The 25018-nt window shown below is 35.3% G+C and overlaps 1 protein-coding gene across 3 annotated transcripts in view; it reads left to right on the top strand.

Moving 5' to 3' along the window:
* The window catches only part of CAMKMT (calmodulin-lysine N-methyltransferase), a 309341-nt gene that overhangs the window by 3215 nt on the left and 281108 nt on the right, over window positions 1–25018 (top strand). For all 3 annotated transcript variants that reach the window (XM_080408606.1, XM_080408607.1, XM_080408608.1), the window contains exons 2-3: window positions 1854–2020; window positions 11419–11483. In XM_080408606.1, coding sequence (XP_080264732.1) covers window positions 1854–2020; window positions 11419–11483 — 232 coding nt within the window. The remainder of the gene's footprint in view (window positions 1–1853; window positions 2021–11418; window positions 11484–25018) is intronic.

The raw sequence follows: 25018 nt of genomic DNA, 5'->3' as shown, positions 1-25018 counted from the left end.
CTGAGGGAGAGGATGAAAAGGCCACCAGCTCCAACCACAGTAGTGTCTGGTGATTCCTTCCCCACCATAGTTCTTCCTCTTTGCTATCCCTAAAGCCAGGAATTGTGTCTATTCTACTGAGAAGCCTTTAGCTTGCTTTCATATAGGCTACTGCTTTTATAGGCCCCTGGGAAATGTTCATTTATAATGGCAATGTGCAGGACGTTAGGGAGCTTTACCTTCATTGGAGTGGCATCATGAAAATAGAGAAGACTATCTTTCAGCCTCTTCAAAACAGTGTTAGGAGTTTAGGTAGGTTTGTCACCTTCTGTTTTTTATCAGTGGATTATACTATAACAGCAGTATAACTTTGTAGTTTGTAGCATAATTGTGATGCTTTTAGAAACTGACTTGAGGAAAAAAACCAACTGTGATCCTTCTGTAAAAATACAGAGTTAGGTATAAATAATGTAACAATATTCTTCCTTTGTGCTCCATCTTTTGTTATACTTAGGTTTTTAAAAGATTTGACCTGCTGTTGTGATTTTCAGATCTTAGAGTACTTGGTTCAAGTTTGAGGCTCTGGGAGAAATGTTCTTTTGAGCACTCAAATGCTCATGAGATTTTCTGCTAACCTAGAGAATTAATTTTTCGGAGTGGCTAGAAGACGTCTCTGTAGGACAGAAAACTATTGTCACTGCTGGATTTTTTTTTTTCCCTGTTAGTAGTAGCTTGCCTTTCCCTTAAAAAGCCCCCAGACAAAAACAAATGTCTGAAAATTGGGTCTTTATGGTTTTCTTTAGTTTTCAAGATGGTCCATTCTGTTTCCAGGCATGCCACTATTACATGAAGATCTTAATTCTGCTAGTTTTTTAATTTAGTTCTCCTGTTTTGATATTTTTGTGATTTTCTTCATGTGTATATATTTCTCATGTGTTATGGAAGTAGAAGAAATAGTGTGGACAGCACACAGACATTTTTAATACTTTGATGAAAGTGCCTCGGCCTTTTGTATGCTGAGACCTGCTGATGGAAACAGATCCAAAAGCAGCAAGCTTACTAAGTTTGTTAATAATTTTTAAAAATGCAATCAGCCACATTCTGACTCTGCCACTGCCTTGAATTCTTTAGTCTCTTAGCACGGAACTTGGTTCTCTTTATGTTTTGGGGCTCACATAAAGGTTGGCTTAATGCATCAGTCCCCTTATGGGGGCCTGGTAGGGGAATATGCAGTTGTGACATCTGAAAATCAGAGCCCTGGGACTGGTAGCAAGTTTCTCAACTCAAACAAGTTTGGCAGCAATTCTGCAAGTGTGCAGCAGTAGACTTCTAGGCTAGGAAGTAGCCTAACTGGCAAACATGTATCACTCAGGCACCTGAAGATAGTGTTTTGGGTTAGTCATTTACATTCTACAGAAGATACGCTTGTGCTTTTTTTTTTTTTTTTTTTAATATATATATCTATAGAGACAATGGGTGGCACAGAAATTGCTTGGTGAGGGCACTGCTTGGTCTGTGAAACTTTCATGGTGATGATGATAGGAGGATAGGGGAGAACCCGACTTGCCTCTAATTCTGGTGTGGGTTTGCTGGAGCACGGGTTAAAAAAGCAACTTTGTGTACTTCTGAACACAGTACATTTGCTTTACAGTTATTGAGACATAAATTCATAACCCATTCTCTTGACCCCTATCATCAATACCACTGTTATTTTTGTCAGGCTTTGACATACTTGGACTCGTTATTTATAACTATGAGCTGATAGCATAGCTATTATGGTTCATTCCAGACTGGCCTCTTTAGTTAAATAAGCCTGTGTTTGTTCTTTCTTGAAAGTTTTATTCTTAATGTTTAATTTGTTCTTTATTTCAAAGGTTCTGAAGAAAAAACACTTGAAAGATGTGCATCTCCAACAAGTGTCTGTAAGAAGGTTCACATCGTTCAATCTCTTTTCAATAGAAGACCAGAATACAGAAGAGGAAACTGGGACCTGGGTTCAGTATAAAAGCATCTTTTATCCTGAGTATAGTGTGACCTTAAGGTAACCATTATTTAAGTTTTAAGTACTTCCTAAGATCTTGTACAAGCCTCAAATATCAAACTCATTAGTCATTCTTCCAGTGTTTTGTATAACTAGGGCATAATTTACAAATAAACTGTTAGATGTTATTTTTAGTTGTTTGTTACAGTAAGCAGCATGTCGGGGGTGTGTGTGTCAGTATATTTCACTGAAGTGGCAGAGCTTGAATGAAAATACTGATGATTGTACCTGTAACAATGCAAATATGAGCATTTATTTTATATTTCTAATACCTTTCTTTTTTGACATCCCTCAGATATAAATAGGATGTAAAAAAACTGAACACATTTACTTATAGACTTAATAAAAAAATTAATGACATGATGTTATTCATAAAGTTCTAGCAGCTTTTTGGTAGTGATCAATATTTTGTTCAGTTTTCTTCTTAATATTTTTTTTAAAACTCAATGATAATTTGAAAGCCAATTTACAAAACAAAAGGATAAAAAACTTCCTACAGAAATGATTTATACCTAGTGAAGAAATCTGTTTTATATTAAAGCAGGTAAAGCAAATGAAGACACTTGCATTTAAATAAAACCAACAAACAAAAGACCAAACAAAACCCACACAAAACCAAAACCTCCCCAAAACCTGAAAATCCCTCAAAAACCCTCTGAAGGAGTGTTAATGAATTCTCAGTGGCATTAGCGAAACAGAAATGTTTAAAGCTCCCATTCATTACTGTGTGGATTTTTGTGGGTGTTTTTTTTGTGTGTCCCCCTCCCCACCCCACCCCCTCCTGCTTTGGTCTCCTTTGCCTTGTTCAGTTTTGTAGGTATCTGTAACTTTGTTTTGCTTCAACAAGTATTGGGACAGTAACTTGAGCATCCCTGAACTGATAGTTGTTTTGCAGCCTCTAATTAGCCCTGCTGAGCATGTAGGATTTTGCGTTTTGTGAACAGTGTAGGATATTGTGAAGAGGCTGTCTCTGAAACTGTAAAATGCATTTTTATTTAACTGGGACCTTTAAATCAAAGTCAGTCTTAGAAACTAAGTTCTAACACAAACAAGTAACCATCATTAATTGTGACATTTTTGCAAGGTTATAAAACAAACCAAAACAAAACCTAGCCCCATAACACTACATGCAGTTGACTTGAATTTGCATCTGGATGTAAAGTCAAATACGAAATTGTTTAGTACTCTACAAAGCTTTAATTTGCCATTTTCTAAACTTACACTTACTGGTGCTAAAAGGCTGCAAAAGAAAAATTCCAATGGAAATGCTGCCCATTTATAATAGGATTAGGTACAGTCTTTTTTCTGCATACGGACTTTTCCTGTGAACTGCTGGGGAATGCTATGGATTCATCCAGATGCCCACAACCTACTTAATCTCTTTGTGCAGTGTCTCTGTTCCTTGGTTTTAGGTCTTCAGAGGCACACTGGTAATAGAAAATGTAAGGTATTCAGGTAGAATTTAGGCTGAGGAAGTCTGCAATCCTTTACACTGCGGTCCTGAACTACTTCGTTCAGTCTCCTTAGTTCACCATCATGGTTTGCAACACTCAGTGTCACTTACTTGTTTTACTAGTTACAGGAGTTTCAAGGTAGGAGATGAGCTGGGGTTCCCCTATGCTGGCACACAAAAGCCAAGGGAATGTCAGGCTGATCTTGCTCTGACATGTGATGTTTGTGTACTTCTGTTTCCATCACTTCCCATGTCATTTTATTTGGTATTGTTCATTTGGCTAATAGTAGCTTCATTGATAATAGGACATAGCGCAAACTGTAGGCTGTAAAGAAGCATGTTTGGTTTTGCATGATTTTATTATGTTCCTCTGAGCTTGGCCAATGGAAGTGCACAGTTGCTGTGCTAGAGCAGGCTCAGAGTGGGTTTCAAAAACTGTTGAGGAGAATAGGGACATTGTCTCCTGGTGGGGATTTTTATTTTTTCCCTGTATTTTGTACCTTTCCAGAAGATATTCAGTGATCTATAAAAATGACAATCACTGATTGGTTTAGGAGTAATAATCAGAACTCACTTCTAATAATCCTGTATTAAAATGTGTTCTCTCTATACTGAAGCAGTGGCAATAGATAGCATATACATACTATTTCAGAATACTGTGGATGGTGAAGAAGGGAGGGAGAAAATGCTCACCATGTATTTTGCAAGGAACAAGGTATAAATACCTGCAACAAAATCTGCTTTACCTTGAGTCATATTAAATAAACTTTCTTTCCTGTTTTTGAAGAAGCAGTAATTTAAGGGGGTAAACCTAACAGTTTCATATGCATAACAGAACAAGAGTTTTCCTTGCTGAAACATGCTTATCTAGAAGTTAAGAAATCTTGGAGTACATGTTCCTAGATCTTTGAGAACTTGATCATGTTGTGGAAACTTAAGGATCCTCTCAATGTCTGACAGTCTTCCCTTCACTTTTCTCCTCCTGTTGGCAACATATTAATTACAATAATTTTCATAAATAAAAACAATTTTAATAAGATAACAAGAACATATTATTGGCATCTTGTTAAGAATAACAAGAACATCAGTCAGGTAAACCCAGCACAGTGTTCTTGAGTAGGAGAGCCTTTTTATATGCCTTTTTGTCAGGAAAAAATAATGTTCCTATGGCCCCTCTAAAATCTTGACAAAAGTGGTTTTGAATTTTCATCTACATATATTTTCCTTATGCATTAACATCTTCTTGGGAAAGCTCATTGCATATGTTGGATGTTAAAAAGGTTGTCAGCTAATACCTTGACAAGACTAAATGCTTAAGAAAGTTCATAAGGTTGTTAGTAGCTTTTGGCAAAGAGTATAAAGGTCAAGCTATATCAGTTCAAGGGCTATCAAAACTGATCAAATTGTATATTCAGATATGCTATGACCTAGCTGGAATCACTGCTCTACAGGGACTTGGGGACCAGTTTGTTAGGCAAATAGGAGCTTTGGTAGGAAACAACCAGTCAGGTGCATGCATGCTTTTTTGAACTTCTCAACGCAGCTTGTTTTAGTAAGCTGCTATTTCTCTAACCAAATTCAGATTGGATTCACATTTGAGAAAGAAGAGTTTACACCATGGTTTTCTGTCGCTAGTTTATTTTTAGAATCAGTCTTAAATCTTCCAAAGCAGGAAGCCAGAAGCACCAATATAAAGCAATTTTTGCTTGAAAAATTTAAGCAGGTTTTATGCGTCATTTTGACTAGATCCTTAAAGTGACAAGATCATTGACTCACTTTAAAAATCCCCAGAACTCTTCTGGTTAAACAGTGATCTCTAGTGTGCTTAATGAAATGTAGATTCACAATACATGGTAGAAGCTGGTCTCTTGAAGTTCTACAGGTACTAAGGTGGTTCATAGTAGCTCTGGGGTATGAAAAGGAGTGTTTGATGAGTGTGACTTTTGTTAGCAGTGAAAGCTGTGTCAAAATGAAATTTCCTGTGTTATAATCTAGAATTTAATTTGATTAGTCTAGTCTAGTCTCATTTGGATTTGTACCATATTTGAGGCTTCTACACATATATCCTTGTCTTGATGATATGAATTGTGTGGCTACATATATGAATTTACTCTCTAGTCTTCTTTGTAATTAATGTTAATTAAAAAATAATTCCCTGCATTGACAGGAAGTCAGTCTGTGAATCAGGCTGAATATCTAGGGCAGTCTAACACAGAGAATGGAGACATGTTCCATCCAGACTAGAATCTTGCTGCAGTTTTCACATTCAGATTTGGATACAGGAAACTGAAGTAATCTAGTCTACAGGTGAAAAACAGAAACCTCATTTTTAGTTAAATTTCTTGCAAGCTTGAAGTGTAAAAAGGTATCTTTCATTACAGATATTATCTGGCCTTCTGGGTCTTCTCTCCATTAAAAATATGATTTTATTCATAAAACTTTCATGTTTATTAGTTAGCTTTGTTCAAGTTCTTTTTAACTTTGGGGGTATTTAACTTTGCTGTTAAAAAAATACGCATGCACTAAGTATGTGTTTTCTTGGTGATAGGAAGATATATAGAGTATTTTAAAATTCCTATTTAATACTGCATTTCTAAATCCTTCTATTTTTAGTCAGAAATGTGCTTTCAAATTTTATATGAATAGTTTTAGCAATGAAGTGATTATAGATCATAAAGATGCTGTGTCTCACTGTGGAGATGGCATCTGTCTTTTAGACAGGAAAATTATTCTTTTATTAGAGTTAAAAAAGAAGCAATCAATATCTTCAGATTTTCTATTTCAGGATATGGATTTACTTTAAAATTGTAGGCTCATTTTAAGCAATTAGAGAAGAAGTAAGTTATTTCTGTGGTAAAATATTTGCTGTTGATCAGTCTTTTGATGTTTCAACTACTGAAATGCAGAACTGAAAAGAACGATGTCAGCAGCTTATGGGAAGGGTTAAATCTTTGTTAAGAGTGTTAAGTGTTCTCTGCAAGATGTCATGCCTTTATTCTGAATGTGAATGAACCTTTAGATAAAAATATGAAAGAAATTACTGGTTGGTTCTAGACCTTTGGTTTAGAAATGAGAAGCGTGTCATTTGTCTGTGGCAAGTAGTATATTAGAAGGTGGTTTAGAAGTGAATTCCATTGGCTATTGCTATAGAATATTTCTGCTAATAACATTTTGAAGTTTTTAGGGATTTTTATTTTAGGGATAGACAGAAAAATGAAGGGAAGCAGATTTTAAAGAATTTTGCCTACCCCTTATGGATAATTTATGTGGATGTTCTCTTTATTGTGTGCTAAGAGACAATATGTGGATTTAGCAGCATAAAGGCTTGGACACAGAAGGGGGAAATAGGTGAAATGTGGTTTGGCAACATATTTCTTTAGTTCACCAATCAAGCTATGACTGTTTCATCATATTGCCCAAGAAGTGTATTTGTAAAAAGAATTTGTAGTCAAAGCTGTCATTGTTTTGATTTCTTACCAAATTAAGCTGTGATCATGAACAGGCATGAAACTGGAGTTCTCTTATTTTGCTATACTCTGGCCCAGAAAAAGCATCTGATAACAATGAAGTTTGCAGATAACTGAGATTCTTTCTGGGCCACAATAACATTTGATGGTGACACTCACCAAGCCTTTTTGTAAAGTACCCTTAGCAGTAACTTTTTTACCCTTATCCTGTTTTTCATTTTCTTCACAAATATTGTAGTTTTATTTTGTATCCATCTTAATAATGTATGGTGATGGGTTGTGGGTTGTTGGGTTTTTTCTTTTGAGTATTATATGGAAATGTGGTCTACCTTAATTTTTGTATAATTTTTGAGTTTAGTATATGTATTTAGTTATTTGTAATATTTTTCTTCATTCAGTTGAAGAGTAATATAAAAGAAGGGACTTAGATCTGTTTCATTATGGTTGATGAAAAGCATACGTTAATAGGGAGCTACTGAAAGATTATTATTATTCTACTGTCTGTAGCTATTTATAAATACATGTGAAAGTCTGCCATTTGTGTTGCCTGAATTGGAGAGGAAGGAACATAAATATATATTTCAAAGATCTCTCCTCTCTCTCTCTGACACTTTATACAGCCAAAGTTGATTTATTCATAGTCCAGAGCAAGGAATTTTGCTTTGCTTTGTATCAGGAGAAACATGAGTTAAATTAGTTTATCATTCATAGGTTTGTCTTCTATAACTCACTACCTCAGCCATAGAAATAACTGCGTATTGTACCTTGAAGACTTATTATAAGAACACTGTAGATCAGATTAACCGTGCTGGTCTGAAATTCACTTATTTCATGATGCTTACCTATGTGTGTTTGCAGTACTTTGCTGATCTCCACAATCACAGCTTTGAACTTCTTTGAAGTTCTTTGAACTGTACAGCATGCATGACATGTTCCAAAGCACTAAATACTACTGCTTTTCTGTATCTTGAGATGCCTATGGAAATTTATGGGAATTTTGGAGTTAGGATTTAACCACAAGCTTCTGTGATTCCTTTCCTTGACTTTCATAATTCAGACTGCATGACACTTAAAACTCAGGCAGTTTGAAAGATGTACTGTGGAAAGCTGTGATTATGACAGGCATTCATAGAAGAAGGTGTGACATGCATGGGCAGTTTTCTCTGGGCTTGGTAATGGAGAAGCAGCTGCTGGGCAGGTGTATGCAGAGCAGTGGATCCCAAACTAGAAGCTGTGGATTTTAGGTGCAGGACTGAGTAGTATGATACTTACAACAGAATTTGGGTTAGAGAATACCTGTATTTACAAGTGTGTGTAACTTTTAGTCTGCAGATCAGGTCTGTGATGGAAAAAGAGTTGGAGAGCAGCTATTGCTGCGTTTGTACAAATACAGTCCTCCAAATGGAGAATCATGGCTGTTGCTCTTTGGAAGTGTGTTGCCCTGAGCTCTCCCTTTCACAAGCAGATCAACTGTTGGCACATTGTTCTCCTCAGTCCTAAAACTTGTCTGCAATGGAAGTTATGCTCAATTCTGCACTGTTTGGGTTCCCTAACTGTTAAGTGGTTACCAGTGGAATTTAAATGCCTCTTCTTTAGTCTGGTGTTGGTAGAAAAAGCTTTATCAGTGGGAAGAGGTATTTTCCCATCATGCTAATTGACTTTAGAACATTCACTGTTACAAATGTGGAGTAGTCTTAAAATAGTCCATAATGATAATATAGTTAAGACCTGAGATGTGATTTTTTGGAGGAAATGAGAGTGGATTTGCTATCCACATCACTGTTCAGATAATGGCTACTCCTCTCATTCTAGGAGATTGACCTTGCTCTCTGCTTTTGTTTAGCGATGATTTCATAAGCTGATCAGACTAAAGAAAGCAGCTGTTAAATTTAGACCCTGTCCTGTTTCATGATGAGTGTGGAGCGGGCACCTGGAAGACTGAGGAGAAGGGGAGGTCCCTTATAGGAGAGTTGGATACTTCTCATCATTAAATTATGGCTTATGTCTGTGCTTGCCATGAATATTTGTGAAGGCAAGAAAGAGACTGTAAAGACAGTTAGAGAAGAAACCCTGAATGTCTCAGGCAGCCAGAAAAGGGGGTTAGTGCAAAATGCCAGTGGCCAAGAGAGTAAATGTTGGGGTGTGCTGTGTTTGTACTTGGATGCCACAGGCTTTCAGCCACTAAATACATGTAAGAATATGTTTGAAATTTGTGTGTGTTGATTTTAGTTATGGAAAAGAATGTTTTATAAGCAGAGGAAGAACTGATCCTTAATGAAAACTGAGCGTACCAAAAATAATAATGTAGATTAAGAACATTTGTTATGTTAAACAAAACATCACCAAAATTTCAGGACAACCTTAAAACCAGTAAGTGTGTGGCATCTATCTGTTGTGGCATCTTAGCTTATCCTTCAGGCTCGGAGGTGTCCACTTCTCACCTCCAATTACAAACCATTATTTTAGAAACAGCCTGAAATTTGGTTTAGTGATAATTTTAAGGCCAGTGCTATGGTTGTATAATTTCTTTCTTTTGCCTTTGTCTACCTTTTGACCCTGAAGTATATAGATTGTATTCTTCTCTAGACCAGGGCACTACACTTCTGGGTTTCTTTCTTCATAGCATTCTGTTGAACTACAGGTGCTGGATTACTAAATTGTTCATCCTCACCTTTGTTTGCTTTGCTTGAAGGCTTGCATGATAAATCTCCTTTATATTTATATGGACTATATACATAAAGAAATTGAGGTGGGGGGGACACCAAACCAAACCATGTTATTCAAGGACTAATCTACATGCCAACCGAGATTAAAATATTTCTGTACTTTCTCAGCATCTCCCTGCCCCCTCTCCCCCATCTTACATTCATTTGGAGATGAGACATTCACAGCTGTCTGAGAGACCCTAACTGTGTCAGACACATGCAGTTATGGAGTTTGTAGGATGCTGAGGAGTCAGCAGGGGACAGTTTAAAGGGCAGCTCTGTGGTTGGCAGAACTACTGATCCTATCCGCTTTCTTGTCACTTCCTTTGAATTAACTGTTTTGCATCAGTTGTCCAATCTGATTGAAAACAAACTTGTCAAAAAAAGAAGAAAAAAATGCATTTTAAGACCACACGATCCATCAGAAATCTTGTAGGCTTCCACTGCACCTAAGGGATGTATTCTTGGTTTGTTTTTAAGTAGCTGGAAGAAGAGCTGTAATGTCCAGTTGAATCTTTTGTAACATCTTTCATATGTTTTATTGCACTTGTTTATGAGCTTATTTCAATTTGTTAACTTGGTTTCCATTTGATTTTCATTTTTTTGTAACAATTAGTCTAGTTGCTATTTGGTGTTTCTTGAAATTTAACATGTAAATGTTTGTTTAATGCTTATGCTTATCAGAAGCTATAAATAGCGGTTTTTTAAACTATAAATATACAATTACATATTTGCAAAAAGGTTGATTTTTTTTTTCTTTCATTCTTACAACAGCCTTCCTTCAGGAAAGAAAAGCTGAGAGAAAGAGAACTAATTCTGTAGATGCTAAAATTGTTGGGTTTCATCCATCTTTTCAGTGATTCAAATTAGCATGTTTCTAAACAGCCTTAGATGCTATATTTGAAACATTATTAAAATACTGTATTTTTGTATTTTACTGCCTTGCTGAATTATTTTTAGATTTTAAAATATATTTGTGAAACAGCTATGTGATCTGATTGTTGTAAAGTGTAAGATATTTTTTTATTTTGTTCATTTTGGGCCTAAATTAGCTTGGAATAATTAAAAAACTTTTAGTTGTTTTTTTGTGTGTGTGAATCCAGCTAGCCTGACATTTATAACATTTAGAGGAAGCTTCTTGGGCAAATTTTTATTCAATTTTGGTGCATGTTCTTTCTGCTGCTGTCAGTGTTTTGCTCGTTGTGTTCTAAAATTTGCAGTTGGTATGTGAAATTCAGTTAATTAATTTATTATCCCCAGTTTTGAATGTTTATTTCACTTGGGTTATGCAAATGTAAAACCAAAGAAAATGCAGTTCACTGAACACATTAATCAGTTTCATTGTTCACATTAATTAAATGAAGTGTTCTTGATTTTGTGGGAGAGAATAGGAATGTGTGTACAGCTGCTGTTCAAACAGTCCTCTGTTTTTTCCTCTTCAAAGAAATTGCTTCAGCAAAATTCTTGCTTTCCTACATGTGACTCCCACAACTAAACAAAAATTGATGCATTTTGGAAATGTTTTTGTTTTGATTAAAGTATTAGTTTCTGAGAAACATGTTCCTGGTTTTCAATGATGGAACTTTGAAAGCTAGTGTTTGTCCCCTTGTTTTCCCCCTGGTGGCTACTGTAGTGCCTGTTGGCTACTTTGTGAAAGGGGTTTGTGAGAAGTGAAGGCATGCAGTGAACCTCTTTTCTGAAGAGGCAAGGTGGGTTTTGGGTTTTTTTTATTGTTTATATGTTGGTAAAGTCACTATTTATGTTTTGTTCCAGATTTCACACTGGAGTCTTAAATGTTAAAGATGTTCTTACAAGTTTTGACAACACGGGGAATGTCTGTAAGTCATTAATTTAAGTACAGTACTATATTGATAGAAGTCTAATTGTATCAGTATAAAATATTTCTGTTTGAGCCTCCAGTAACCATTTCATTTAGCTGAGAAACACCATCATTGTGGTCAGAGATACAGACCTACCTACCATAGCGTTTTATGTGTTGCACTGTTTCATGTAGCACAGTTGTTTGTATGGATAAACCCTGAAGACGTCCCAGTGCAGGTTATTTTTGGTTCTGTGACTGCAGCAGGAACATTAGAGCAGCTGAACTGGGTTGGACAAAAAATTAGTTTAGGCCATTGATTTGCTGGCCAGTGGCCAGCAGTGGCTGAGGAACAACAGTGCAAGAACACAGGAAACAAATGATGATACTTCTGGCTTGGAGAGGGCAAACTTAAACCAGAGAAAAACCAAAGAAAAACACAGTCAAATTGTGAAATTCCTCCCCACATAGTGTTTTGGATCCTAGAACACGACATGAATTCAAAGAGCAAAGGGGAAAAAATTGTGCAAGAAAAAGTCGCTATGGCTATTAAATATAAAGATGTCGCTTACTGCTTAGGACATGCTGGATGTTAGGAGAATTAATGGGACAGTAGGATGATGTGTTTGCCCTGATCTTTCACACTTTTCTGAGCATCAGTTACTGGCCACATAACCTGAGACAAGATGAGCCAGCCATAAGTGGACCTTCAATGTCTGACACACTATGGCTCTGCTTCAGTATACTTATTAATAAAATTATCTATGCTATTAATGGACTTGAATTATAAAATTGTGTTAGATCATGGAAAGGAAGCTGAGAAAAAATATTTAAATCTTTTTGATGTAATGATAAATTAGTATTATATAATTAACATCTACAGATACAGATATACGTATAGTTCTTATTTGATTATTGTGCCTTATTTTTCAGGCTGGCTTGTTTTCAAACAAGCAAACTGATAGAATAAGTTTGGGGGTGTCTTTGTAAATTTGTCAAATGTTCAAGAAATCACATATCTCTTCCTCCTTATCAGAACAGTTTCTACATCATTGCTTTGATACGTGTTTCACCTCAAAACTCCAGTCTTATTATTCCAAAGCTATGTTTCAGTAAACATTGACTTTTCATTAGCGAAAAGGTCAATCTATTTAACAAACTTTCTCCTTCAAAAGGAAAAAAAGTGTTATAAACTATGTGCCCTCTTTTTTAAAATTTGCTAGCTTTCCTTCAGTTCTGAACATGGAAGGTATTTTGTATCAGGACCCCATAACTGCTTCAGGATATATTCTTTAACTGTTGACAAAGAGAAATATGTTCTCTGATCTCTGAATGAAAATTATATCTAGAGGATGTATGAATATCCAAGGTAATAATAATAAGGCTGAGAAAGAAAATTCACATTTGTAATTATGGTTGACAGCTACAGATGTAGGCATCACAAGCTGGAGGATAAAACCAGATTTAAGACATTTAGGATCTTGAAGAAAATGCTTTGCTTAAATTACAGGAGGCATTTAGAGAGATTTGATGTTGTAGATTCTCAGAATAGGAAGCAAGAGGGACTTTTATAACAAGTTACTTTGTTCTTATAAACTGTTCTCAATAAGGAAAAAAGTTAGGAAAAAAAATCCAAACTGGAGTTTTGCATCCAGAAAAAATACTGCTATATTAGTTCATTAGATAACATCTTGGTTATTTGGAACAGCAGAGAAAATACTTTGTGCGTATGTGTCTAAAAGTGCTTCACATAGCAGATCAAGACAGTGTACCTTACATGGTAACATAATTTCTTAATATTTGTTCTTTGTGTGAGTACTTAGATTGTGATCAGTCTACACACATTTCCTTGTTAACACAAATAATTTACTCTGCTAAAAGTTTTCAAATGTTTTCCTTTTTACAGATGTGCTTTCAGCTCGTCTGTTAACTTTTTTCAGTATTTCAGCTTTCTTATTGATTGCAGATGGTAGAACGAGGCATGCTCTAATAGGCACAATGCCAGTGCTAACACAGAAGTAATATGACATTTGTAAATCTTTTTACTGTTTCTCTGTATATACAAAGATTCACAGTTGACTTTTTGTGTTCAATATTGCTTTGAGGGTTCATGCTGTGCTATTCTGTACAGTGTTTGCCAAGTCATTTCCAGATTCGCTGCCTCTCCATTTTTAAATGTCTGTGTCTGTAAACGTCTGTCTGTATTGGTGTACATATTACTGATATATGCCCATTTTATTAAGCACTCTAGATTACACTCTGTTAGGGTAATTGTAAAATAGTTATCTTCTGGCAGCATGTCCTACTGGCTTAGAGTGTAATAATCATACTTTTTTGCTATCATCTGTATGAAGTAAATGTTCCTGGTGTCCAAGCCATAGTAGCTATGTGTCACCCCATCATAGTAAAGTTCCCCCAGTCACGTGTTGCTGCTCTATTTGTATCATACCTGACTGAATTTATGTGCACTCCTGTTATCTCTTGATTTGAACTGGCTCTTTCTTTGACTTTTTTTCTATGTATTTCTTGGCTCTCTTTGTGTTAACCCGTAGTGGAAATGATGGGTAGTAATCCTGCCTCCTTTTACACCCAAACGTAACTACAGTTGTAGTATTAAAAAAATTAGGTCAACTATATTTTAAAATTGCTATGGTGCTCTTTAAGAAATTTGTATTATCAAATGATAATTTCCCCTAAAAACAAAAACCAAACCCAAACATTTCTAAAATTATCTTTAACAGTATTAGATTATTTCTTCCCACACCTAACAATAACGGAGCTAACCAGTGCTGAACGTGTTACCAGTCTCATCTACAGTAGCATGCTCTGTGTAGGAGCCACTGAATAATTATAGAATTAATTTAGTGTTCTTTTAGGACACACTGCATAGTCAGAATTTATTTACTGGGCACTAAACTTCACTTAAACAATTTGGACTGATTTACTGGAAAACAGTTAAATATTTTACTGTTGTGTGTTTGTTTTGGCTGGCATACTGAGTATTTATCAGAAAGATTAATGTTTTGCTAGGGATTATTAGATTATGAAATAACTGTGTACTAAACAAATTTTGTAAAAATGAAATGTTACCTATTACATCCTTTTTAAACATAATAATTTGTTTCAAGTAACATTGTTCATGTGGTTTGGGGGGAGATTTAAGGTTTTTCAGGGAGCTTTTCTGTGGTCTTTTTGTTTCACTTTTTGATCCTTCTGCTTATGACCTTTAGCAGCCACATCACCGTATACCATCAAAAGAAGGAGTGGTGGGACAGACTAGTTAATGCTACCTCCTCTACACTCCCAGTAGATATCAACTCAGTTCAAGATGTGCCACTAGCTGGCAGCATTATATAAAATATCAATAAGCAGCTTTTGAGGAATACTTGTGACTGCTTCCAAAAGTGCTGCCTTATACCATTAAGACTTCAGGACAAAAGTGGAGCCAACTGCAGTAGCTGTAAGTGGCATATTGCAGTGTTATCTCTGAAAATTGCCTCTGCACAGTGTCTTGTTCAAACTTGGTACTTACACTTCTGTCTTTTTCAAAAAGATTTCTGAAGATGCATTTTCATTGTAGGATTGGTACTGTGAATGAAAATTTACAGTACAAATTTCAATTGGTTTTCATTTTCCCAGAAAAACATGAAAATATTTTCTCTTCTGCTCATCCTTTGTGAGAGAGCAGTTTCCGTGTGAAAACTCTAAATGAATTCTCCACACAGACAGGATGCAATGCTAAATACACTACATTCAGCTTTAGTTCTATGCATAAACAGGAGGTGGGGAAAAGAGTACCGGAATGTAGAAAAAGATCCGTCTGTTTAAGACAACAGTATGCCATCTGTTAAAAAGATGGTACATTCTGAGACCATTTCTAGTCCTAAGGTAGTCCTTTAAAAGAACTGGTGGATCCCTGGCAGAAGGTTCAGTGGTGGCATTGTGGGACAGCATCATCTGGCTCCAGGAGCCACATGCCATGCTTATCCTTGCAGAAGAAAAGTATCTTCCATAACACACTGTCCAAAAAGCAAGGAAAACTCTGCAGGAACGAGCTTTTGAGAGTATCATCTTCCCCTGCCTTTCCTAGGAGGAGAAAGCAGTTATGACTGGAATACTTGTCTAATTATATCCCTGCAGTAATTATTTCAAATTCTGTATACATTTAAATTAAATTAAATGATCAAGGGCCAAAATATAAACCTCTTTACTAATTGCTACCAGCCTAAGCAAGATACAGTGTCTGCAAAGGAGAATTTTAAGCAGTGAAATACAGCATGTTTTGGGATTTTCATTTAGTATCTACCTGATGTTAACACAGAAACAAGATATTCCAGAGTACTCAAGTAGTATAAAATTGCAAATATACTATATGTAAAAAAAAAAAAAAAAAAAATTCTTTGTAAACTGCACATAGCATTAGTTAATAAAATAAAATAAAAAATAAATTAAAAAAAATTTCAAGAAACAACATGTTCAATACATCTATTTTCTATTTGATTGAGTGTGCAATTACATGTTCTGGAACTAAAAAAGCTGCAGAGGGTGCTACAGGTACAGAGCTACCCAGGCACATATTCCAAAGGTGTTGCTCTTGTAGGCAAGTAGATCCTGCAAAGACCTGAGCTTTCATTTTGGGGTAGATGGAAATAGGATAGCTTTAAATTCTGTTGCCTCTGTTCATACAGGAAAACAGGTAATCTATGTGAAATCCAGAAAAAGTAGAATTGCAGATTCACTTGTTTTCTTGATTTTAAAAAACCAAACATTTTATTGCTGGAAAATGTTTCATAGTTTCCTGAAAAAATCATAAAACATGTTACAGAACACCTGCTCACCATCTTTAGAACTGTTTTTGTTGGTGCCAATTTTATGTTTAGAAATTGCAGTCTCTGCAGCGAGTTCTATATTGGAAAAATTTGGTTGTTTGTTTTTAAATGTGTTCCCCACCCCCAATAAATGAGCTAGCTAAACTGGAGAATATTTTTGCCCTTCATATAATATTTTTCAGAAAATAACATGAGAGAAGGATTTTTCTTAAATTTCAAGTCCACATTGGTTTGTTGGGTTTTTTTTCTTTGGAAATGCATATCGAGGGGGAAAAGAAAAAATAAATTAGTTTTCTCCTTTTAATTTTCACTTTCAGGTTGTATTAATTTTAAAATTATGCTTATTTAAAACTGGTAATTGTGTAATTTGTTTTTATTTATTAAAAAAAAAATCAAAATCTACTTTAAAATGAAGAAACTTCCCTTCTTCCTTCTTTCCTCTCAACTAACTAGAATGGGAGGGGTGTCTTCTTTCCTGGTAGTAGTATATGAGCATGTGTTCAGTGAAGCTGCTTGTTTCTTCAGAGCTCTCACGGCATGACTCAAAGGTATCTGAGCTCCTCTATGGAAAGATCGTGGCAGCTAGTGATTTATCATGCCTGGAAGGATAGATGCCATCAGGCTATCTAGGGAAAAGCATAGGATGGCATCCTTTATGGCACCAGAGGTGCTCCTGTATTTCATGTCATGTTACTTAGAATCCACAGGGGAGCAGATTGCATTTTTCCGGTGTTGCTGTGGAAGCTTCCCCCCCCCTCCCCCCCTTTTTTTAGAGGAAAAGTCTTGTTTTCTGTGGTGAAAAACATATTGTCTTGAATATGCTTCCTGCTTCTCTGTGCTTCAGTAGGTATTCTCACCTGAAGGAACTGCCACTCATCTTCTGAGCCTTCTCGCATTCTACTGGTGTGGCAGTTTGAAATTGTTTACCATGTCAGAACCTCACACCCTCTTGAAAGTCTTTAATGAAAAATAAATTGACTGGAAGAGTGTTTGGATAGCAACGATACATGTTGTTTTGAATGAAATATTGTATTTATGATACCTACAATTTACTATTCGCTATGCAGCTTCCTTTTAAATAAAACATTTCATGATCAGGGTTAAGAAAAACCAGCTGTTTCCTCCCTCCCCTCCCCCATCCAATTCACTTCACTGATTCAGTTTACAGCATCATCCCAAGCAGTCACATTGACATAACTGGCATAAAGCTTACAGAATGGAGCAGGAAATAAGTATATGGGGAGAAGCAGGTACCTTTTAAATTACTCTTGCTATCAGAATTGTTTTTATGAAACTATTCTCTGATGGAACATCAGTGATTTGTCTTAAGAACTGTACTGCAATTTTCTGCCTTTCCCCACTCACTAAAATCTTGTTTATCAGGAGTCTGTATGTGAAAAGAATAATCATAATTGCAATCAGGGATCTGTTTCCTTTAAAGTATTCTTTTTCTGCTACATCTTCCAACGTAACCTGACTCTGTGCCTGTACTTTCAAACACGGCACCGGCTCAGAGAAGTGGGAGGTGAAGAAGCCCAGCTGAGCTCTTCTAAATACCCTCTTTCTTCCTTGGTCAGTTTAAAGTTTCTGTAATAATTGGTTCTCCTGTCCAGGATATTTGAGTGAGAGCCTTTTGGTAAAAATACATCGATTAGAGCAACTGTAGTTACTTTTCTGTATTGCTGAGAAGTGTTTTGTGGCTGGGGTTTTTGCGTCAGATTTGTCTTAATCTTCATGAAAATTGTTGGCATAAGTATGTTTCTCAGTGTGCTACTCTGCTAGTCTGACTTCGTGCACTGGTGTTCACCTTCTGTAATCTGAAGCATTTTTGAAAGTATTCCATGTATTCTAAATAGATTGTCATGAGAAGTTGGATCTTTTGATTGAAATTAATTAAAAGAATTTGAAGATAGGGTATAACACCTTAAATTAGATTGGTAGAAGAAGAGTATGAATTATTTTAATTAATTTCATGAGTGTTACTTTTACATTAGAAAGGTGATTAAGGTAACTTATCTAATTGAAATGGGGTAGGATAACAATGGTAAGCATCCCTTGAAGATGTTCTGTGTTATTAATTAAGCTTAGTCTTTTAATGCATTGTAGAGTTTTCTCTGAAAATATTTTAAACTTGAGCATAATTGAAATAAATAGTTTCAGATTAGTTTCATTTAGCACGATGTGCAGTAGGTTGTTTGGGAGGAACTTGGCAAGCTGCTTCTTTACTTGCCATGCTCTAGCCATGCTTTCAGTGCTGATCTTCACAGAAGTACAGGCATGAGGTACAAAACATCCTCAAGAAACTCTGTGCTTGGGGTATATCGTTGAACCTTCTGTTCGATACCACACAAAGTTGCTGATGGGATCTGACTTACACATCAGATGGGGCATTTGTTTATATTGTAAAATAGTTTCATCAGTGGCTGTAGTGTGGAGGTAGCAAGGACAGTCCCTGTCCTTTGTTTTCTCCATACAAAGTAACTGAAATGTTATGCCTAACTTCCACCTTGTTTTGCTTTTGTTTCGTGTCTTTTTAGAGAACTTTTAAAAAGCTGCACTGTATTTAATTTAAAGAATCATGTTCAAATGGGTGAAGTCATGTCGTCTTTTGAAAATGTTGGGGTGAAAGGTTTCAACTTAATTCAGCATCAATTCAGAGTTGCATTCAAAAAGAAACTATTTTAAGTAAAGTATTTCTAGAAATGAGAATTTGATACCTTTGGTGAATAATATATAAATTTGAATTTTTTTATCTTATGATGGTTCTGACTGAAAAATATGATGAAAACTAATCTACGTAGCAGTGACCAAATGAAAATCCAATGTAGAACTATTGTTCATGTACTTAACTTGACAAATTAAATACCCTTTTTGAGTCTCAGTGCAGCCAAAAAAATCCTATGTATTTTTTTAAAAATTCAAAATTATTTTCAATAACGTGGAAAGAAATGGACAAGGCATTATTCCAGAAATCTAAAGAACTAATTTTTTTTAAACCTGGTGGATGAAAAGAGACCTCTATACAAGTGGTTTGGTAAATGGGAAATGTATGAGGAATATGTGTAAAATTGCATGTTTGTGCTGCTAATTACTGGAGGCCTAGCCTTGTGGTTTTTAACCAAGACTGCAGCCCACCTGCAAGAAACTTGAGTGACTAGCTCATGAAACAAAGATTCAGAATTTACTGGTTCTGTTGATGGTGGTTTCACATCTACTCTCCTTAATAGTTAAAAATACTTCCTCATATCTAATGGTGGTCCTTTTTACTAAAGCTTAAACTTATTATTGTTTTGCTTATTGGTAAAAATGAAAATTTTAATAGTTTTTTAGGTATTTTAAGTCATCACATGGCCTTGCCTGTATCTTCTTATCCTTATGTTAAGCAAGCCAAATTCTATCATTTTTTCCTAAGCTACATTTTTTGATAGTCCTCATTTTTCTTTAGACTCTGTACATTTGGTTTGTATCTTTCCTGAAGACTGTTCGTCAAAACTGGGGCACAGTAGTCCAATTGAGACCTTTATAATGCTAAGTAAACCAGGTGATTTTGTGTATTATAGCCTGTAATCCCAATATTGCATTTGCCTTTCTTACAACAGCATGGCTTTGACTCATGTTTAGCTTTTGACCTGCCATAAGGTCCTCTTCAAAAGGGATCAGTTATTCCTGATGTGTATTTGTGTAACAGATTATTCTTACCCAAGTGTGATACCTCATACTTGTCCCTGTTGAATTTTTTTCCTGTTTTCAGACTTCTCCCAGTTCATCGCTTTTGTACTTTGAAGCCTGTCTTTCAACATGCTGGACTACCTAAGTTGATGTATTACTAATTTAATGAGCATATCACTTCCATCATCTAATTGGTCAATGAAAACGTTGTACAGAACACCATACGGTGTAGGCATTTATGGAAACTCCACCTGATATCATCACCTGCTTTTACAGTAAAACATTGAGAATTATTATCCACAGTCAGTTTTCTTGATCAGCTCTGCACCTATCTTAACCAAATTTTATTTAGACTGTTTCTCATGAAACTGTCAAAACACTTTCTGAAGTTTTGATACAGACATGTACTGTTTCTTCCCTATATGCAAGCCTCTTACCTTGTTGCTCTAGTGAGTGGTTTTTTAATTAAAATCTAATTTATTTTTTATTGTTATACTTTATCATGTAATGTGGAACAAAAGAATGAAAAACATGAATCTGTTTTGAGTTTTTAATTATGTGAAGATGAGGGAAAGGATGAATTGAATGAAACATTATACTTAATTATAGAATGCATAATTGTCTTCTGCACTGAAAATCATCTGATGATTTTCTGTCTTGTAATTTCATTCCCTTCCTGAAAGCCATTGTTTCAATCATTTGTACTACAGATGTATGCTAACCTTCTGTGTGTAGTTTTGTCTTGTGGTTCTTTGGTGTCCTGAAGAACTCCAGCTACGCTGAGATGTGAATTGGTTTTGTGACACATTTGGTAGTCTAGCAAAAATTAGAATAGGATTGTAATATTCCTCTACCCTGTTATACTCTACTTCTCATCTTCCAACATCCTGTAAATGTGATGAAATGTAAAATAGTGGGTAAAAATGGGTTGGTTTTGTTGGGTTTTGTTGTTTGTTTTTTTGGGCCTTTTTTTGGTAATTTGGAATAAGTTTGTGCTTCTTGCATCTAAGAAAGGAAATTCTGCAGGTCATATTCAGGACTAAAAAAAAAAAGTAATTTGAGCCTGTTATACCTTTTAACACCAACTCCTTGTCTGTTGATATTTATTGTTGAACTGTCATCTGTGCTTTGTGAATTAAATTAACTTTCCATCTGCGCTAGTGCTGGCTGAATGTATGTTTCACTGTCTAGGTATTTTTTTCCCCAATTTAATTTTTAGGTTTCCCTTTATATTTAGGGCAATTCCAATACTTTAAGACAGTGTTTTGTTGCCTTATTTAAATGTGTGGTTTATATCAGCTCAGAAGAGGGTAATGATCATAGTATATTCCCAAAAGCACTTCTTTTGTATCAACTAATCTGTACATATCACATCTGTGAAATAAATGAGATCCATTTTACAGGTAGGAAGTCTTATAAGCCTCTAGATTTGTTAGAGCTGTTCATGGGGTAGAAATGGGAGACACAGCCAAGATAGCTTATGGTGTGGTATGCTGAGGGCCATTAGCAGACCTGACTTCTAACTTCTCCCACATGTAGGTTTATTGTAGGCTCTTTGTTAAATTGTGCAGTACTGCATTTTCAGGAGTGTGTGTTAAATGCCATCCATTTGGGTTATCTAAAGCGAAGGACTTAGAGCTGTGTCAGAAAAGAGACTTGGGCATTGCTGAACTGAACTCTAGATGCCATGACAATAAATTTCAGTCCTCTTTCAGATAAAGAGACATGTCTACACATGTAGTGGCATGGGCTGGAATTCACCATAGGTGGCACTCCAAGATCTGTGTGTCATTAACTCTCCCTCTCTGGAGTTTCAGTTCCTAACCTGATACATTCAGAGTCTTAAATCATTTCCTTTATTTAGATGCTTCAACCATGTCTGTCAAAAAGGATGGAAGGAATCACTACTTTTTTTTTACCTCCCATGTGGCAGCTGCAGATTTTATGTAGTATTTATTTGGTTTCAGACATGAGTCTAACGGTTGTAACACTCACCAGGTGGTTTCATGAAAGTAGGGGAGGCCAGCACACCTGAATTGGCAAAGGGAATGGGCTCACAGCTTTTATGTGCTCACTTACTGGAGTTCCTTTTGGGCAGTAAGACAAGAAACAATATTAATAAATGTATTGGGTAATCCCTTGTGACAGTATGTCAGAAAAAAACCCCACTGCGATCTGCCAGTAGATATGAATTTAGAATGTGAAAACAGAAGCTTTATGCATGCCTCACTGTAAGCACATACCCAGTTCCATGAAATTTACCTATTCACGCAGCTAAAATACTGTACACTCTTAGGCAATTTTACGAATCAGCACCCTGGTATAAATTCTGTCAGGTTAAAAAAATTTAACTGGAATGTCTTCATAATAAAACATAATATGGCTAAACAGCTTGTATACAGGGTCCTTATTTTTGCTGTGTATTGGTTCTCATTTTGAAATTGTGGCAATGTAAAGCAATTAGTAGATTTATTTAGTATTTAATTGGACATTCCCAAAGTAGAAAATATTACCTTTTGTTTATATGGTTAAAGACTGCTAAAAATAAACTTAGTCAGGTAAACAGAGGGGTTTTTTATTACTATTAGTAATTCATTTGATAATTTTGTCCACAACCATGATCTGCTTTTAAAATCATGCGTTATATTTTCTGTTGAAAACCAACCAGTATAAATTCCCTATGAGGAGAGGGTGTAGATCTGCACATGTCCTATGGAAGAGGCTTGGTTGCTGGCAGGTGAATCTGAGTCAATTCTAACATTATTTCCTAGGTTAACGTAACAGGGGAGGATGTTTTAATCATAATTGTCTCAGAAAATATTTTGTGTGGGTGTTCTTTGTTTAGATGGCTTTGATTAGACTAGTGCGGTTATTTAATAAGCAGCAATGAAGTATTGATATTTATGGACTGTAATGCTTCTCTCTTTGCCAGCTGAGATTAGTAGGCATTGCTTTCAAATGTAGATCTGTGAGAAAGTGTTGAAACCAAAATATTATTTATATAAAATAACTGATCAGAAGGGGCAAATTAATAATAAGGACTGGTTTTGTTGCATCTGGTTTTAGTTTAATAATAATCTTTGAAAATGTTGAAAATCCATGGGTCTAAGATAGGAGCTGAAGCTTGTATTCAAATTATATTTTTTTGGTGGTAAGACGTTTGTCACTTCCTTGATCTGAATTTAGATTTGGTAAAACATAGTGTATTTTGGTTTTTATAAAGAAACTCTGACATACAGCTATCAAGTTAAAGGATTTATGAACATTTAGGAACAAATACACACAGCAATTTAATTACCCTTCATTGTATGTAGGCATACTCTTAAAGAATTTTCAGACTTTTTTTCATGAAGAAGTAGACTTTCTATTTAGTATAAAAGTTGGGCATTAAAATGAGAACAGCTTTGTAAGCCTTGACTGAAAAGTAATTACATTTAAATGGTGGTAATAGCAAAAGGCAACATTCTCCAATGATTTTAAGCTGCCTTTTATAGTATTGCTACTTTATAGTAGGACCAAAAAAATGCTTAAAGATGTACAGGAATAAAATGGTCATACAGGTTTGGCAAATAATGCCAAATAATACCTGCTAACTGTTTGCTCAGATAAACTTCCTGTTGAATTCTTTTCCTTATTTTTAAAGCACCTGTTAAAAAGAAGTATTTAGCCTTCCCACTCCCATTGAATTTTCCAGTTCCAGAATTAGAAACATCATTTTTACCTAGCATTGAAGAAACTTAAATTATGGGAGTGGTATTAAATACACATTCAAGATCAACTACTTGGCAGAGAGTTCATTCATCGCAATCTTTGTTCTAACAGATAAATGCTTTACGATGTACATGTTTGCATAATGTAGCAGCCAGTTGCATGTCTCTCAGTGTTAATCTCCAGAAGTTATAATACCTCATTCTTTCCTTTGGCAGGCAAAAGCAATTATGATAATCAATATATGTAATACAGAATTCTGAATACTTAGTTTTGTTGGCAGAGCACATACAGCCCAACAGTATAGATGATTTCAGACAAATAAAAATTGATAATCTAAGTGCTTTAAATATGTTGTGAGTCTCATTATTTTAAATGCCTATTTCCTCATACTGACTATAGTGTTTTCTTTTGAGAATTCTATTCATGTGCTCTTCAGAAAATGATATGGTCAATATTGGTATTAAAGTACACAGCCAAACATTTTACTGTTTGTTAGGGTAAGTGACAGCCTAACAGAAGGGGAAGATGTTGTGCCAGATAATTCTGCAGGGCTGATCTAGAAACTGATGAAACTGCTGATAAGTAAGAACAAGTAATGAGAATTCTGTGTTTTCATATATGAATTGTTTCTTTGCATTTTTTTAAAAGAATAAACAGAAATTGTCTAGGTTTGACATTTAAAGAGCTCTGTACAACTGTTGTAATAGTTGAGAGTGAACTGTCAAAAAGAAATAGGCAGAATCCTGGAAATTAGGAGTCCAGTTATATCCTTTAAGATCCTTTTACAAATCGGAACACTTAAATATAGGGATTTGATTTGTAATTGCAAAAATTTCTTAATCCAAAAAGAGAAATATGCATGTACTGCTCAGAAGAGATTGTCCTGTGATTAAGTAAATCAGTCTAATTGGCCTGGGTTGGTTTTTTTTTGGTGTGTGTATAGATATATACTTATGCACATATAATTTATACATATAAAAATTCACATTATATATATGGAAGAAGAAAACTTGGATTTTTAACAGGTTTTTTTGTTTTTCAGTAAGATATTGGCAAAGTTTTATTTTTACCTGACAGTTTACTTTGACCTTGCCTGAAATAGGATCTTACTGGTGACATAAATATTGTAAGATGATGAAACTAGAACTGCAATGTGCCATCTTTCCCCAAATGTTTGAAAGCATTGTCAGCTTTTGAATTACTGTCATATTTTTTCTATTGTTTTTAGTACAAGTCAAATTTGACTTGCCTTAGTAATAAAAAGAATCTCATTGTCTTCGGCAGGGCTTGTCAAATGAGTAAGAAACATTGTCTTCTCTCTAAAATTGATTACCCCCACCCCACC

The sequence above is a fragment of the Falco punctatus genome (assembly GCF_963210335.1).
Source record: "Falco punctatus genome assembly, chromosome: 12".
NCBI lineage: Eukaryota > Metazoa > Chordata > Aves > Falconiformes > Falconidae > Falco > Falco punctatus.
Note: the sequence above shows the minus strand (reverse complement) of the source record. Positions and strands in the feature narration are given on the sequence as shown.